We start from the raw sequence: 19224 nt of genomic DNA on the forward strand, positions 1-19224 counted from the left end.
TGCCAATGTAGGAGACATGGGTTCGATCCCCGGTCTGGGAAGAGTGCACACGCCACAGGGCAGCTAAGCCCGTGCACCACAACTACCGAAAGCCTGTGCTCGAAAGCCCGGGAGCCACAACTACGGAAACCCACGTGCCCCAGGGCTCATGCTCCGCAACGAGAGAAGCCACCTCTATGAGAAGCTCGAGCCCTGCGGCTAGAGAGCAGCCCTCGCTCGCTACAACTAGAGAAGAGCCCTCGCTCACCCCAACTAGAGAAAAGCCCGTGCAGCAACAAAGACCCAGCACAGCCATAACTAAATAAAGCAGAACAGTAAAAAAAAAAAAACAAACAAAAAAGTAAAGACAGTCCAACTTATTTTTCTGACCACGATGGTAATGGACTGGTCCTCACCCCAGAAACAGCTCTAAAATATATAAGGTAACTATTTTTAGGCAGTGCTCAACAGGCAGTGCAAGACACTGATCCCTGAGGGAAAAGACTCATGAAATGAGCCTGCAATCACTCCATCCGCTGCTTGGGGATAATTTTCCAACCATGACACAGAAAGCTGAATCCCAAGGATATTATGATTGTCCTGAGGAGCTGAGGAGACAGAGAACAGAATTTGAGGCAGCTGAAAGGGCTGAATCTGCGAGTAAGGAAATGAACAGAAAGAAGCTGTGCAAAGAAAGGGCTTGAAGTCCATGTGGGAGTCCTCAGTGCACAAGTATGTGAAGGCTAGACTGTACATATGTAGGCCAAGATGACCAGGGCTTACCAGACGGCAGCTGCTCCACGGCTAAAAGTGGGAAAGAAAGCTATTAGAGGTGGTAGCTCAGGGGTAAGGAATCCACCTGTGATGCAGGAGATGCAGGTTCAAATCCCTGGGTCAAGAAGATCCCCTGGGGAAGGAAATGGCAGTATTCTTGCTTGGGAAATCCCACGGACAGAGGAGCCTGGTAGGTTACAGGCCATGGGGTCGCAAAGAGTCAGATACGACTTAGCGACTAAACAACAACAACATCCCTTGAAAACCACCTGAGATTCCAGAGAGGCCACATTCTAGATTTAGACCTAACCTGAATGTGCACTAATTGTTCCTAAAACCCAGCCTAAAGCAACACTGGCAGAGGAGATGGGGCTTGGAAGCTGATTGTCACCAAGTCAGTGGGGCTTGAGAAACAGCCTAGGTTCCGACACAGCTGCACTGATAATGTATAAAAGCTAATCCTATACCAGTTCAGGAGGATCAAGCAGTAATATAACTGCCTCTTAAAAAAGAACCACAAAGAATACTCTGCAGAGGAAGGTTAACAAAGTCCAGAATCTCTTTAACAAATTATCCACAATGTCCAGTGATTTTAAACAAAATATTCACAGGACAAAATCTCATAAGGCTTTGTGTCCAGAGTCTAGAAAGAACTTTTACAACTCTATTAGAAAACAATTTTTTAAAATGGGCATGAGATTTGGACACTTCTTAAATGAAGATCTATGAATTGCTAATGAACACATGAAAAGCTCACCATTAGGAAAACACCAACTAAAATTAAAATGAGATACGTGAGAAGGGCTAAAATAATAAAAACTAGAAATACAAATGTCAGCAACGATGCAAAGCAACCAGAACTCTCATCCATTGCTAGTGGGAGTAAAATGGTGCAACCACTTTGGAAAATAATTCAGTAGTTTAAGAAAGTCATTTATATAGGGCAGAGCAATTCTATTGATATTTCTAGCAATTTACCCCAAAGAAATAAAAACATTTGTTCACAAAAGATAGTACATTAATGTTTACAGCATCTTTACTCCTAACATTGAAAGATAAGGCAACCCAAATGGCCATGATCAAGTGGATGGATAAACAGACTGAGATATATCCATTGGCAGGTGGATTCTTTACCACTGTGATACCTGAGAAGCCCTCTATAAATCACAGTCACTGATATAAACTGAAAGGATGGAAGTAAATGGAAGTGATAATTAGTAGTTCTATAAATTTATATACAATTAGTAAAGAGGTAAGAGAGAGCACACAAAAAAAGGTGAGGGAGGGCAACAAGGAGCAGAGAGAAATACATAATACAAAAGATTAGTGCCAAAGGGCCACCAGCGAAATGAGTCATCATACAAACTGGCCCATCAACGTATTATACCTCAAGTGAGAAGAGGCAAAAAGAAAAAGAAAGACAGAGGACTTCTCTGGTGGTTCAGTGCTTAAGAATCTATGTGCCAATGCAGAGGACACAGGTTTGATTCCTGGTCCAAGAAGATCCCACATGCCACAGGGCAACTAAGCCCACGAGTCACAACTAGAGAGCTCATGCTGCTGCTGCTGCTGCTGCTGCTAAGTCACTTCAGTCGTGTCCGACTCTGTGCGACCCCACAGACGGCAGCCTACTAGGCTCCACCGTCCCTGGGATTCTCCAGGCAAGAACACTGGAGTGGGTTGCCATTTCCTCCTCCAATGCATGAAAGTGAAAGTGAAGTCGCTCAGTTGTGTCAGATTCTTTGCGACCCCATGGACTGCAGCCCACCAGGCTCCTCCGCCCATGGGATTTTCCAGGCAAGAGTACTGGAGTAGGGTGCCATTGCCTTCTCCACTAGAGCCCCTTATACAGTATCTAGGGCCCCTTTGATTAAACAGGCAAAACAGTGAAGGAAATAAACACAGTTCATAGTTTATTTCTAAACACCTGACTGGAAACAATTTTTCCTTAGATATCTACAGGCCAATAGAGAAGGAACTGCAAGAAGGAGAAATAATTCAAAGGGTGAAAAAAAGAGATCTTATCCAGCATAGTATGACAAAGGAACATACATGTTTTAGTGCCTAAAAACTAGAGAGTACTCTCCCTTCCAAGTTTCAAAAAGCTCTTATCTTATTCAGTATAAAAATAAAACACCTCTTGTATGAGGGTAACCAAAGAAAGTTCAAAAGTTATTCATAAAAAACCTTTACAAATCATTAAGAAAAAATGGATGAGCATTCTAATCATAAAATGGGCAAAGAACATAATTTATAAAATATGATACCAATACATATACTCAGTAAGCATAACACTAGGGGAAAAAAACACCCTATTAGTAAACAAAGAATGAAAATCAAAACAATGAGATGCTATTTTCGCTCATCTTTGGCTTAGTTACAAAAAATCAAACTATTCATGGTTAGTGAGGATGCTAGATAACAGAGATGATATTCTGCAGTTTACACAGCTATAAACTTTTCTGGAGGGCAATTTAGCATTATTTATCAAAAGTCTTAAAAATCTGTATACCCTCTTTGACCTAGTAATTGTTTCTTTCTTTTCTCAAAGATTATTTAATTTGTGGCTGCACTGGGCTTTCGTGGCTGTCCGCGGGCTTTTCTCCAGTTGTGGTGAGCGGGACCTACTTTCCTGTTCCTGAGCTCAGGCACCAGGGCATGAGTGGGCTTCAGGGGCCTACTCTCCTGTTCCTGAGCTCAGGCACCAGGGCATGAGTGGGCTTCAGCAGTTGGGGCTTGTGGGCTCTAGAGCGCAGGCTCAGTAGTTGTGGTGCACAGGCTTCGCTGCTTGGTGGTGTATGAGATCTCCTCAGTCCGGGGATGGAACTCATGTTCCCTGCGTTGGCAGGCACTTCTTAACCACTGGACTACCAGGGAAGCCCTGACCTAGTAATTCTACTCAAAAATTTACCTTATGAACTGATTAAAAAAAAATATGTAAAGACTGTTTGAGATAGCACCATTTACAAAAGTGAAAAATCAGTAACTTTCTAAATGTCTTATTGAGGACTAAAATATCATGGTATGTCCATACATGTTAATATAATGCAGTCATTAAAGTTCACATTACAAGTGAATATGGAACTATATCCAGGATACATCTACTGCTAAATGACCAAAGTAGATTACAAAACAATATATGTACTTTCACTATAGTTCTGTTCAAAAGCAAAAAACTTCACATGTATCTCTCTGTCCATCCATCTATCCAACCAGGATAGAAGACAGGAAGATCAAGAGATCTTTCTTTCCTGAATACTAATATTGATTTTTCCAATATTGCTTCAAAGGAACATCTATTTTATAAAACAAAGACTTTAATAATTTTAAAAAACTTAAAAGCATACGCTTCTGAGTTAAATAACTCTACTTTCAAAATCCCAACTGAAGTGACCAAACTGAATACACAGAGCACAGCCCCCACTCCCCACAATGCCTCCTTTGTCAATCACGTTCACAGCAAGGGCCACGGAATCTAGCATAGCGCCTGACACATAGCAATCAACAGCTGTTAAATGGGAGAATGCTATCCATCTGCCATAAACCTTACGGAATTACTGCCAGGTGGATGGAGGATAGCTAGAAACAGGTCATGAAGAGCCAATCCACAGCTTCCCTTCCTAAGAGAGCAACTTAAAAAAAAAAGTTTACTTCGCTTGATGTCAGTATACAGACCGGAGAAGGCACTTGGAGACCCACTCCAGTACTCTTTGCCTGGAGAATTCCAGGGACGGAGGAGCCTGGTGGGCTGCCATCTACGCGGTCGCACAGAGTTGGACACGACTGACACGACTTAGCAGCCGCAGCAGCAGCAGCAGTATATAGACATGGAATTGATTTTTGTACACCGACTTTATATCCAACAACTTTGCTAAACTCACTTATTAATCTGAATAATTTATCCTTATTTTCTACATATGAATCACATTATTTACAAAGATAGTTTTTTTTTTCTTTTCTTTCCAGTTGTCTTTTTAGTACTTTTTCTTATCTTACTGTATTGGCTAGAACCTTCAAAATAAGCTGAATGAAACGTAATTAATGACTCTTGTCCTATTTCTTGACATTCTTGGTGGTAATAACAGCTGTTCACCGTGTGATCAGTCTTTTTGTTTTACATATTCCCATATGCATATTTCATAATTTAAAAGGCAAAATAAAAAGAAAGCAGAAAGAGAAGAAACTATGAAGAACCTGGCAAAATTCTTCAGTTTGGAAGAGTCAACTAGTTTCCTACTGCTGCTGTTAACAAGATACCACAAATTCAATGACTTAAAACAACATAATTTATTATTTTATAGGCTGGGAGATGAGAAGTCCTATAATCAAGGTGTTGGCAGAGCTCTTCTTTCCAGACACTCTGTGAGAAAAATCTGTTTCCTTGTCGTTTCTAGTGTCTGGAGGTCACCTGGCATTCCAAGGCTCATGGTCCCTTCCTCCATCTTCAGGGCCAGCAGCATACTATTTCCAAATCTCTCTCTGACTTCTGGTTCCATCACCACGTCTCCCTTTTCTGACCCTGACCCTCCTGCCTCCTTGTAAGGACCTTCGTGAATATGTTAAACCGCCTGGAAAATCCAAGGTCACGTTCCCATCTCAACATCCCTAACTTAAACACATCTCCAAAGGCCCTCTGCCTTGTAACATAATTTATTTAACAGGTTTTGGGGAACAAGATGTGGCCCATCTTTGGGGGAGGGTATTATTCTGCCTACCACAAAATGTGAAGATGTGGGGGCAGATGCAGAATACCACTTGGAAGACTTTTCGCAGCTACAGATTAGTACCATTCACAATCAGCAGTTTAGAGAGGCCCCGAAAAATGTAAATGGGAAGTGGCCAGAGGGTAGAATTTCTTCTTGACATGGTAGGCCACAGCTCTGGGAAGGAGGTCAGAAACTGCCTTATCATTTAGGTGAAACAAAAACTGGACATGGGATGCTAGCTCTCTAAGTAGCTCCATTATACACAGGACAGAAATACAGAGAATAAATTCACATGTTGAGAATGCACGCCACCTGGCCTCCTCCCCATGCATGCCCTTCAGGGTGGTGACTTGGTAGCACAAACCTTTATCAACCAAATTTAGACCTGAGAAGGGGATTTTAAATAATATCTGTAGACAAAGAAGGCATCCAGTGAGAATCTACCTAACCTGTTATGGACAAAATATCAGAAATGAGTAAACCTTTAAAGAAACATAAATGGCCAGAACTGGATTGCAGAAATACAAGCTTGGGACCTAAGGAAAACAGCCTGAAACGTAAAAAAAGGGAATGGAGCATGCAAAGAGGGAGAGAAACCGAATACTTGGAGGAAAGATGTTAGATGAAAAAGACAGTATCTGCTTTATTCTCACACTGGATTGGATTTTTAAAATCACAGATTTTGTAAAGTATGCTAAAAAAAATGATAAAAACAAAAATGATAAAAGAGACCTGGATAAAAGGCAGGCAAAAATATAAAAATTCCAGGATAAGACAGGGAAATAACATAAGGAGACAAATAATGCAACAGAAGATTTAAAAAACTGAATTAGAAGCAGTGAAGAATAGAATCAACACTATAAAAATCTGAACCAACTACAGAGAGGAAAAACTTGAGAAGCCTTTTGAGGCTGTAGAGGTAAAAGCAAAATAAATAAATAAATAAATAAAATGATGACAGAAAGATATGTGGAGGGCAAAGAATAGAGATCTAACATACACGTCAGGAGGAAAGAAATTACCAAAGAAAAGAACAAACACATTAGTAATCAAAGACACGAGACATGAAAACTTTTCTGATCCAAAGATAGAACTGCATTTGCTTATTAAAGAGCTCATTATATGCCATACAACATTAAACTACAGAGCCCAACATCTAAACAAATCCTCATATAATTTGAAATTCAAGATTTAAGAAGCTGTAAGTTACCCATGCTGTATGGGGGAAAAAAAAAAAAGTAAATCTACAAAAGAAGAAAAGTAAGACTTCTCTTCATTTTTTCCTAACCGCTAATGCAATGGAATAATAGCTATTGTTTTAAAGGGGAAAAAAGTTGACCTAAGTTAAGTTGCCATTCATGTGCAAGGGCAAAATAAGAACACTTTCAAAACACAAGTGTTCAGATAGCAGCCATGAAGAATGTCATTGATATATTGTTTAATGAAAAGAACAAAGTAAGGAAGAGAATGTATACCACACTATCATTTTGATCATATATGTATATATGTTTATAAATATATTTCAATGGGCATAGAAGTGGTATAAAAAGACAAATATCGAATTGTTAACAGTGGTTATCCCTATATCATGACTTTTGCCTATACATTTTTGTGAACTGTTTGATTCTTTTGCATATATATATATATATATTACTGTATTTTACAAAAATCACCTTAATTTTTAAAAAGCCTTCATGTTATCTTTGCTGGGAAAAATTCTATAATGTCCATTTCTAAATAACAAATAAGTCAAAGTAAAGAAGATAAAAATGGGACAGCCACAGAATAAACAGACTAAAAACTGAGAACTGAAAACATTTAAAATAAATTTGAAATAATTATAAATTTAGAAACAAAATGCAACTGTGTGAAAAAGAAAATACATATTGTAAGCAGTCCTAATTTCTACATCTTAAATATAGGATAGTCAACTGACTTTTTCCCCCCCTTTCATTCTTGATGTTGATACTCAGAGAATAGAAGATTATGTCATGTTTTTAAAAAAATTAGTCCCACTTAAAATGAATATTTTCCAGATCACCAAAAAACAAAGGCAACTTTTGTCCCCAAACTATGTATGTATGTATACGTGTGTGTGCGTATATATATAAAAACAAGGATTTTTTTTTAAAAAAGCACAAAACAAGAAGCATATGCTATATGATTCCAATAGTATTAAAGGAAAAGAATACACATGTATAAGCATGCGGGGGGTGGAGACTGAGAGGACACATACGAAACCTTAACACTAGCTAATTTTAGGTGGTAGTTTGTAGGTGATTTTAATTTTCCTGTGCTTTTCTATACTTTCTATTTAAAATGTTTGCATAATTATGTGTACAACAAGCAACTTGCCAAAACTGTCATTTAAGAAATGGACAAGCCAATGGTTTCAAAAGTTGGACAGTTTAAACCTCATTTTTAACCTCAATTATGTATTAACGACAGTTTCCTGGGATCCTACATCCAGACAGAAAGCAAAGATGACTGTAAGGATGAATGGGATATGCTTGTGAGATGTCTAACTTCATCCCTGGTGGCTCAGAGGTAAAGAATCTACGTGCAACGCAGGAGATGTGGCGACATGGGTTCGATCCCTGAGTCAGGCAGATCTGCTGGAGAAGGAAATGGCAACCCGCTCCAGTGTTCCTGCCTGGGAAATTTCATGGAGAGAGAAGCCTGGTGGCTACAGTCCATGGGGTTGCAAAAGGGTCGGACACAACTGAGGGGACTAAAAAACATCACCTTATAATACAATCTCTCTCTCTTAATCAAGCTTAACAGTTGCCCCAGCATTAACTTGTTGGAAAGTTCTTCACTGAGTTCTTGGGTCAGATAACAACATGGGAATGAAGACGCAGAAGATCACACAAGTTAGCCTACTTGGGGAAGCCAGAATGAGGATAGCTTACTTCATTACTTATGACATAAATGATTTGGTTCTCATTAAATGGCTAGAGCTTCAGAGCCTAAGAAAAGAAACAGCCTGTCACTAAATAAATCCTTGTTCAGTACTACCTATAGCTATACAGTCACATGCATGCTTTTTAGATAATTAAGCTTTTTTGATATAGACTAACATATAACATGAACTCAACAGGTTTCTCCTAAAACAATTTCCTTTTTACCACTTCTCCTATCTGCCCACAGGGTTACTGGGGTTTCAGTGAGGAAATATGTGTAAAGAGCTTAGCACGCCTGGAACCTGACCAGTTGACTGCAAAACCTTAAATGAAGTGAAGTAAAGTTGCTCAGTCGTGTCCTACTCTTTGCGACCCCATGGACTGTAGCCTACCAGGCTCCTCCATCCATGGAATTTTCCAGGCAAGAATACTGGAGTGGGCTGCCATTTCCTTCTCCAGAGGATCTTTCCAACCCAGGGATTGAACCCGGGTCTCCCGCATTGCAGGCAGACGCTTTACCATCTGAGCCACCGGGGAAGCCACCAGGGAAGCAAAATCTTAAACTTACTATTATTATGGTTTGATTACTTTTTCAATCACTTATGCTTATTCAGTATAATGCAGCAAAAAGGACACAGGGTTTTAAAACTTGTTCTTATGGAAATTTTCATATATGTACAAAAGTGGAATACTATTAATATAAGAAACTCCATGTACCCACCCAATGTGAAGAGCTGACTCACTGGAAAAGACCTTGATGCTGGGAAAGATTGAAGGTAAATGGAGAAAGGGGTGGCAGTGGATGAAATGGTTAGATAGCATCACCGACTCAATGGACACGAATTTGCACAAACTCCAGGAGATAGTTAAGGACAAGGAAGCCTGGGGTGCTGCAGGCTATGGGACTGAAAAGAGATACAATTTAGCAACTGAACAACAGCAAAAACCCACTATTCAGATTTATCACGATCAACATTTGGCCTTTTCCCCTCCATCTACACTCCTATCCACCTTCCTTCCTCCCCAGGTTATTTTGAAGCAAATCCTGGATGTCAAATCATCCGTAAGGATATGATATTCTGAAGTCATACAGACAAGGATTCTAAACCTCACATAGCGACATGGCCCTGGGTAAAATACTAAACCTCTGAATTAAGGTGCCGAGCAGCCACTCATGAACTTAACATGACTTTCTCCTGCTGCTGCTGCTGCTAAGTCGCTTCTGTGTCTGACTCTGTGCGACCCCACAGACGGCAGCCCACCAGGCTCCTCTGTCCATGGGATTCTCCAGGCAAGAACACTGGAGTGGGTTGCCATTTCCTCCTCCAATGCATGAAAGTGAAAAGTCAAAGTGAAGTCGCTCAGTCGTGTCCGACTCTTAGCGACCCCATGGACTACACCCTACCAGGCTCCTCCGTTCATGGGATTTACCAGGCAAGTGTACTGGAGTTGGGTGCCATTGCCTTCTCCATCACTTTCTCCTAGTTGGCTCTCATGTTCAGCGTCGGCGATATTTCTGTCTACATGTAACCAGCTCCACTCTGTTGCTTTTACCCTAACCTATACTCTTTATCTCACTTTTGAATAATCCCAACAGCCACCTGTTTTCTCAACCTCTTGTTCATCCCATGCCTGGGTTTTCTATTACGGTTTGTTTCTTTTAGGCAGAATATTAACCCTGAAAGATGTTCAGCAAATCAAAAAGATCAAGGGTGAAGCAAGTTTGGGAAAGGTAGCAAAGGCTATCCTCCTTGCAACGTACATGACATTAGAAGTTCCAAAAAGTCCTGCAGTAACGGCTTCTGTCTAATACTGTGTTACTCTAATTTACATGATTGTGGAACTTTTTTTCACCTAACTATTAAGAACCCATAAAACTAGAGTTTCTTGGAATTTACTTGGGAAATACAGTGATCGGTTAATGCCAAGTCAGTGCTCCTTGAGCAATGCCTTCGGTGGGAAACTACCAATTCAATAAAATTTCAAGAGTTCCTCCTTAACTACAGATGCAAATGAACTTGTTTGCTTGTCACATCTTTGTGTATGCCACAAGTTATCTTCCAAACTAGGTGGGTGTCTGCCTTACACGTCTGAATCTCTCTTGCTGTGCACACAGGAGTGGTGTAGGTCTGCTCAGTGAGCGCCTGTCTAGTGCACATCCAGGCTGGGCCAAACGTGACCATGCTCGACCACGATGAAATTCTCATGTTGCCACTACAAAGTCCTTGAGATACTTTACGTTTCTTAGTCGTGAACACCAGAAGCTGGAGAAGATGTCTGTCTTCTTCAGATATCCAAAAGGTTGAGAGTCCCTAAAGAGTCCCCCATATCGATACTGATCTTCCAGGTCGGTGGTGGAGATACTTCATAAGAGCTGATCATCACTCTTCGCTCCTTTCTTGAGCCTCAGTTTTCTCTTTTATAAAATGAAGGTACTAATACCTACTTGGCAGGCACTTTGTGTGGACTTAAATACTGGACAGAAGTAGCTTGTCCAGGGACTGACACATGCTAGATATTCAAGAGATGTTATTTTTCTCTGCCATGGAGAGAAAGAGAGAAAAGGGCACAGGAAGGCATGTAGCATCTTACATAGGGTAGCCAGGGAAGACCTCTCCAACCAAGGTGGCATTGCGAAGGGCGTGAGAGGGCAACACAGTGTTCTGGGGACAGGGTGTTCCAGGTTACGAGGAAACCAAGTGCAAAGACCCTGAGTGTGCGGCTGGTCTGAGGAACAGCAAGGATGCCAACGTGACTAGGGCATACTGGGCACAAGCAAAGTAGCAGGAGCTGGACCAGAGAGTTCATAGAGAAGGGACACGATCTTACTGATGCTTTAAAGAGATCATTCTGGGCTTTCCAGGTGGTCTAGTGGTTAAGAATTCACCTGCTATATAGCAACATGAGTCAGCCATAGGTATATGTTATGCCCCCTCTCTCTTGAACCTCTCTTCCAAATTAACACAATATTGTAAAGCAACTGTCCTCCAAATAAAAAAAATAAATTAAAAAAAAAAAAACACCAAGAATTTGCCTGCCAATACAGGGCACATGGGTTCAACCCCTGGTCCAGGAGGATCCCACATGCCATGGAGCAACAAAGCCCGTGCACTACAACTACTGAGCCAGGGCTCTAGAGCCCAGGAACTGCAATTACTGAAGCCCACGCACCTAGAGCCCGTGCTCCACAACAAGAGAAGCCGCTGCAATGAGAAGCCTGTGCACCGCAACTGGAGAGAGCTGGTGTGTGGCAACGAAGACGCCACACGACCAAATATAAAATAAATAAATAGAAACAAAGAGATCCTTCCAGTGGCTGTGTTGGAAATAGACTGGAAAGCAGGAGGAGGGAGGAGCTAGAGAAACTAATCAGAAGGCATTTCACTGAATCGAACTAGGGTGCAGTGGTAAGAAAGCACTGTATGTGTTTATTTTGAAGGTAAAGAAGACTTGGATCGCTGACAGATTAGATATGGAGGTGTGAGAAGAGAGGAGCCAAGAATAACCCCAAGAATTTTGACATGAGCAGCCCCAAAGTCAAAGCTGCCATTTATCAACATGAGAAGACTGAAGACAGCTCAGGTTTGGAGGAGAAAATAATTCCAAAGTCTGGATTTGGAGATGTTGTATTAGACATGCCTATTTCACAGTCCTTGAGGTGGAGACTACCTTCAGACTACCTGAGTCTCAGTGAGCTGCGACTGCCCTGGGCAGCCTGAGGGCACGACCACAGGCTGAGGGCACGGACCACAGGCTTGGTGTTCTTCTTGCCAGTCATGTACTTAGCACATGCTGTTGTATATCATATACTGTATCATACACATGTATCATATGCTCACACTAAAGCTGGGAGAGGGGTTTCCCTGGTAGTCCAGGGGTTAGGATTCTGCACTTCCACTGCAGGAGGCACGGGTTCGACTACTGGTGAGGGAACTAAGATTCCACATGCCACACAGTGAAAGGCTTAGCAAGTCTAAAGCTGGTTCGGACTCCTTCTGTGTTCTTCACTGAAAGGCAGTTAACCCAATAGCCAATTTCCAAAAGCACCCCCAGAGTCAAGACCACCCTATGATCACAGAAGAACAGGACGTACTAGGATTCCCCTGGCCCAAGTTGCCCAGTTTCTCTTCCAACTCTTCCAACTGAACATCTTCCATAAAGTCTGCACTGTGTTAGCTGTCCTCAGCCTCACACACTACAACTCCCCGTCAGTATTCCCTCTGGAGACTAGAACAGCAGGACTTTATTCCAACTTTTTGCTAGAAAAATATAAAATGAGTATTTCTCTAGAAAGAAAGGTTCTCACATTCCCCGTATTAGTCATTAACTGCATTTAAACTCCATTGATATGTCAATGTCGAGACCTTTATCTGCTTACAGAAATTTAACCAAAGGGAATATATAAAAAAAATTCTACAAGGAATCACTTCACTGATTATCGTAGTTCAGAAATTCAGGACAGGCCCTTTGTTCAATAAAGCAAAGACTGGTTAAAGAAATCTTTGCATAGAAATGAATACTAAGTGATCCTCAAACATGATTCCATTTAAGAATACATTAAAAAATACAAATGAAAAAAGCAGAGTACAGGGACCTCCCTGGTGGTCCAGTGGCTATGACTCTGCGCTTCCAATGCAGGGGGCCAGAGCTCTATCCCTGGTCAGGGCACTAGATCCCACATGCCCCAGCTTAAGGTTCCTCATGTCACAACTAAGACCCAGCGCAGCCAAATAAATTTTTAGAAGCAGAGCACAAATAACATGTACAATATGACCCTTAGTTGTGTTTAAAAAAAGTGTGTGCATATACTCAAGTTAAATATGACTGTATATAATCAGCAAAAACAACAGTTGTATTACCACTGGGTAAAGGGAGTTGTGGATACATTTTTTTCCTTTTTACTTGTCTGCAAGGAACACAGATCCTTTTTTCACAAAGATGAATTAAAAAAATTTGCATTCAACATAAAATCTCTCATATTTGTAGTTTATGTTTGGATTTTAACTTTTACTATCTGACATTAAAACGACGACAAAAAAAATCTACCTGCCTTTCTATACATACTTCATCTAGCTCAAAAGCTTTCCTTCTGAGAAGCCACTTGTGGGACTCTCCCCAAAAGGCTCTCCCCTAGGGGATGTGACACCAACAACTCCGCACAGGGGTCAGTCACAGGGATCCCCTGCTTGGCATAGGAGACCCTGCTCCGGGGGTCTGTGGGCGCGACTTCCCCAGCCCAGCAACTGCTGCACGGGAATGGGAAGCAGAAAGGACAGCTCTACTCTCCACACCTGGCCGCAGCCCCAACTGTTATGCAGAGACTAAGAGCTCCACAGTCCCCACCAGGGCAACAGGCAATGGGCTTTGTTTTCTATAAACAGACAGACAAGGAAAAAGTTCAGGTTAAAACGCGGTCCTCAGAGGAAGAAAAATAGAAACCAGGCAGCGGGGAATGCTTCATATTCCTAAAAGCTTTTTTTGTAAGTTAACACATGGTGTCTGCTTCTCTCTAGTCACCTATTTATCACTCTCCTCCTCAGAGAAGGGAAAAAGCCCTGGCTGTTTTCCTAGTGCAGAGTTTTGTGGCTGGGGGGAAGGATGAAGGGGGGAGGAAGGAGGGTGCCTTAAGCATGATGCAAACCATTTGGAGCTGAGTGAGAGCACTGCCAACACAAGCTGCACTATTTAAACAAGTGAGGAAATGATCGTATATACAACATGCCAGCGAGCGCACACACACACCAAAGGAAGTCGAGAGGGCTTTTTTTTTTTTTTTTCAGGACACAGAGCTGGATGTCAGCGGCTAAAAGGTCGATATTTTCCCTTAACACCCTCCTCAATGACTTAATCATGTTCCGTTTGCACAGAAAACTTCCCAAGAATAAAAAAGTCTGGAGAATTGAGAGGAGGGGTGAATGGGGGAGGGATGTTTGGCCTGGGGCTGACCTTATCCGAGGTTTTCTCCACGTAGCAGGGGTCCTGAGGGGCAGCCAGCAAGGGGACAAAGCCCGAGAGAAGCCGATCCTCTTCCAAGATGAGGAGGGTGAGGTCATCGTCCGGGTCCTTGTACAGTGGCACCTCAGACTGATTCACTGCAGTCAGTATGTTACAGAAGTCAGCCAGCGTCGACCACACATCCACAGCAACCCTGCGAGAAAGGAGGGAAGACAAGAAGAGCAGCTCTAGAGAGGGACCAGTTCAAGCCGTCTAAGCACTTGTGGGCAGGGACATGCTTGTGGCAAATGCCGTCTACGGCTGGCATCTGCCAGGAAATCTAACCCAAAGAGCTCAGAGATAAAACTGTGCCCGTGGCAGTAATCTGGTGGGTGGGTGTGTGTGTCCATCTCTGCAAAGTTGAAATTGATTAGGGGGACGCTTTTAATCCTAACCAGAAAGGAAAAAGAATTTAGAGAATCAGTTGCCTAATGCAGGTCCTGTCACCTTTCCAGACAGTGTGCCTGAGACACTTACTCAAACATTCAAGACAACCAGTGCCTGAGGCGGCTCCCAGAATTCCCCTGCTCCTGTCCAGCCAAGTATATGCCACACAGACAGCAACACCACGCCAATCTCTCCTCCTCCTACACAGCCAGAGGGACCAGACACACCAGGCAACGAGTCACGTGGTTGTTGCCTCCCACCCCAGTCCCCTACAGTGGTTTAGAGATCTCTTCCTATAGGTAAGGAGGAAAACAATCAAACACACCCAACAAAAACCTCATTCCTGGCCTGCCAAGACCCTCCTGGGAAGGAAAAGCCACCCACGCATTTCGGCAGGTGAACAATATCAGTACTGTCTGGGCCACCACTCTCCCCCTCCTCTCCCACACAAGCGGAAGGTAACATACAGGGTGACCAACTCTTCTGGTTTGCCTGGGACTGTCCCAGTTTTAGCACTGAAAGTCCCAGGTCGCCAGAAACCCCTCAGTCTTGGGCAAACTGGGTTGGCTGCTCACCCTAACTGCGTATCACCAGGTCCTGGTCAAACATGCTAAGAACTCCTGAAAAGAAAAAGTCCGGCTCACCCCAGTTTGAACTTCAGAGCCAAATCAGAAAAAGGAGGTTCATTTCTCTGTCACTGTCATTTGTCAAAACTCTCCTGTGGCTCACATCCCTGCTTTGGTGAGTGCTAAGGATCCTTAGAGCTTTCTTTTTTCATCTGTAGCTCTAACAGTCAAACTGTGGTCAGATCCGGGACCCGCCAAGTTTATAGGCCCTGGGCTGTACAGGACTTCACTTTCTTTTCCAGAATACCTTAACCAGGGCGTCTGGAACAGGCAAGTGCCCTATGGATGCTAAGCTGTACTCTAAAAGGAGCTGCACAGAATGACAAAGAAAAGCTTTACAATGAGGCTCAAGAGATGGGGTGGTGAGAGGCGAGAAGCAGAAGAGAGCTATAAGAGCGAGCTACATCCTGGAATCTTCCCAGAGGAGTCACTGCGCATGAGCCGGATCTGCCAGGGAGGGGCCTCAGACCTGAGGAGTGTGTTTCGCCCGGAGATGGGGAGCTTTTGGGAGATGGCAGAAGAGAGGGCGTTCAAGGGCCATGGCACTGAAGGTGATGCTGGGGGAGAGAGTGGAGTGGAGGTGTGAGGATTCCTTGCCTGGATCCAGGTGGAAGGAGCCTGCACTGGTTTATTTACTGAAATCACTGCATGAGGAAAAGGCCATGAAATGAAACATCTTGTTTTCAAGAGTGTCCTGGGAACCAGGCGGAACACAGCTCCATTAATCACACAACGGCACATAATCAACACACGTGTATCGCACAATGACTCGCCTCCCAGGCTTTGCCCAGGAACGAGAACGTGTTTGGGAAGAATCACTGGAGGGGCGAGAGCTTTCTAAGGCCTCTCTCTCTGCACAGACACTGACGACCGGACTCATTCACAAAGCTCCATCTTTTGGCTCGGCTGAGTTTGGCTGTCAGAAATGTTTAAATATGGAAAAAAATAAACAGTTGCAACACGTTTCTGTGCGGAGATCTGCCTGAGCCCCTTTGTGATGTAATGGGAAACGCGGCATTCAGGCTACCAGCTGTAGAATAAACAGAACTTGGAGGGTTAAAAGGAACTGAACTTTCCACGACCCCATCTGCAGAGAAGAAAATAATAAGAGGAATGATGCACTGCCCCACAGCTCTGATAGTTTATCCTCCGGTCCCGGCTGCAGAGACAAGCACCGGATGTGATAGGGCCGCTCAGGGCCGCCTCCGAGGTTAGCGCTGCCCATGGGAGACGCACAGGGAGGCTCTTCCAGCTCCCCGCTTCCTCCCCCTGTGCCCTGCTGGCCACTTGAGCCCACTGCCTGAGTCTGATCCCACAGCAGTGGTGAGCTCTGGCCAATAGGCACTGCTCGGCTGCAGAGCAGCAATTTGGAAAATAAACAGGAAAGACGACAGCGAGAAGGAAGAAGGTGAAAAGTCTCCCAGCTGAATTCTTGGCTTGGGGGCCTTGGTTGGTGCTGTGCAGGTCAAGGCTGCTTCAGGATGTACTTGGGGGCAGGGCGAGGTGGTGGTGGGGAGCAGCAGCATCTCAAGCCAGGGAGAGGCGGCAGAAAATTACCCATGGCTGCCACAATGGGAGGCCCCACATCCCTCTCTCGTCCCCCCACCCCTACCATCTTGGATCCAAGACGAAGAAATATGTGGTACCATGTGGTTCTCATTACCATGCTCCCTGTCCCTAAGGCTCAGATAAACCAAAACGGACTCCTCCCAGAGACTGCTGGCCACCACGAGGGACCCCTGACCACATCTGCCTTTCGCCCATTACCACCCACCTTGTGCCCAAACCTGGACACTCACTGCATAAATGCAGTGGATGGGAGGTCCTACCCTAGTATTGATTTGTAAACAGCAGCTGATGCCAAAAGACATAGGAAGTGTCCTGAGTTCCCACCCCAGAAATGTCAAGGGGCCCAAGGGGCCAAGCTAGACTGAGCAGAACCAAGGGAATAAATACACAAAATGCTCCAAGGAAAGGTCATTTCTGTCTGGATCCCTCCAAATGGGTGTGCAGATCTAGTGGTTTCTTTCTTCTGGTACCGCAGTAGGGCTGCCCCAGATCACTGCATAGCTCACCGATAGTCCTCTCCCTCCTCGCTGAGCCCCATAAACACAACAACTGACCAGGTGCCCATGGACCATACAGTGACTCCCTACAGAGGGTGGGGGAGAAGGGAGTGTCAGGAAACTAATACTAAAAGGAAGAAGTACTTAGAAAAACTAGGTGAGATGTCTGAGCTCAAAGTTAAGATGTCTGCAATGGGATGAGGTAATTCCTGGAACCTGGGCAACGTCACCTCAGCTTACCCTGATCAGGCCTCTGGGCTGAGAGGTCAGTTCCGTGGGTGAACACAGGGCTTCCTGTCTGAGTAGAAGGGGAAAAGTTAGCCTTTTCCTGCTCTAGTCTTTATCCCAGCTGGGAGTGCCTTCCAACCTTCACCCTACTGTAGCCCTTGAATGCTAAGGATTCAAGGTTGGCCCGGGCCAAGGGGCCCGATGTCCAATTCTGGTGGCTGTGAGGAACTTTATAGCGCTCCCATTCTTCTAGAAACACTTAGGAAATGACTCCCTAGGAGAGTTTCCAGACATGCTCAAGCCACCAGTGGTTCTAAATGGACCCTCTAGAGCACTATCCGCTTGGGCAAATCCCTCTGGTTTGTTCTGGTCCCAGCTCGTATTTGGAAAAAGCTCCCAGAGTCCAAAAAAATCTTCCCCCCAAACAGACACAAGGCAGCCAGAGAACATGAAACTGCATGCGAGTCTGTTTATGGCCTTTAGAATGGCGGCAAGGGAGCCTCTCAGGCAGCTGTGATGTGACTAGTGAGCAGGGATCGGCGGCTGCAGGGTGACCCAGTGGTCCAACCCCACAGAACATGCCACACACCGGGAAAGTAGACCTCTGGCTGGAGTCTGAACACCAGATCCTAGCTTGGGACCGACCAGCGGTGGCTAGTTAGAGGTATGCACTCAGGACCAAGGCTTGCTCACTTCCCTACAGACAGGCATTCATTTACTCCACCAGGAAAGGAAAAAAATAAGAGTTAATTTACTTTTTATTGCCTCAGAATTCCAAGGTTTAATGTAGCTGTCAGTTTGAGTGCGGTGCAGCTGCCGGCCGATACAATGCAGCCCAGGCCAGCCCAGGTGACTAGGGAAACACATTTCACAGAAATGAACCAACGCACACTCTTGGCCGGTTGTTTGGGGGGATATTGACTCGGGGAATCAGATTAACCCTTCGGGCTGGGGTTTGTTCTGCAAACAGCGTTTGAAAAGCAGCTTTGGTACAAGGATCTGAGAAGCCCTGATCTCAGGTGGACCAGTAGGTTTCTGGTTTCTTCAATTTTGGCATTTCCTCATATGACATGCCACTCAACTACAACGTGCTTGGAAAGATTCAGGTGTGAGGCAAGTTATACCACAGATCTCTATCAAGCTCCTTCCTAAACTTCAGAAAGGAAGGCAGATCTGCTGGCTTTATAGGGAGCAGGTCAGGTATGAACTTTTCTGCTAACTCCACCCGAGGCCGGGACGACAGTTCAGAGAATGAGGACGAGGGCCCCACTGGGGCTCAGGCCATCCTTCTGGCAAGTCTGAGGAGGACTGAGCCCTCACACACCCCTTCATATTTTTACTGGGGGAACAGGCTGACTGGTGATTAATATCAAGTACAATGACCCCATGTTACAAGCCTGCAGGGGCCTGTGGAGGTGGCCATTTCCTGTGTAATACCAGCTTGTTTAAACACTAACATTCAAACGCCACAGCTGCAGAACAAACCCGGAAAGAGTTGAGTGAGAAGAAGCCCTGCATTGTGTTTCGGAGCTATGGAAGATCAGAGAAGCGGTACAGATGG

General features: G+C 44.1%; 1 protein-coding gene across 5 annotated transcripts in view; it reads right to left on the reverse strand.

Moving 5' to 3' along the window:
* SMG6 (SMG6 nonsense mediated mRNA decay factor) overlaps positions 1 to 19224 on the reverse strand; it is a 200674-nt gene that overhangs the window by 80426 nt on the left and 101024 nt on the right. For all 5 annotated transcript variants that reach the window (XM_061390647.1, XM_061390651.1, XM_061390648.1 and 2 more), the window contains exon 13: positions 14309 to 14510. In XM_061390647.1, the coding sequence (XP_061246631.1) occupies positions 14309 to 14510 (202 nt within the window). The remainder of the gene's footprint in view (positions 1 to 14308; positions 14511 to 19224) is intronic.

Source organism: Bos javanicus, chromosome 19 (assembly GCF_032452875.1).
Source record: "Bos javanicus breed banteng chromosome 19, ARS-OSU_banteng_1.0, whole genome shotgun sequence".
Classification (NCBI taxonomy): Eukaryota; Metazoa; Chordata; class Mammalia; order Artiodactyla; family Bovidae; genus Bos; species Bos javanicus.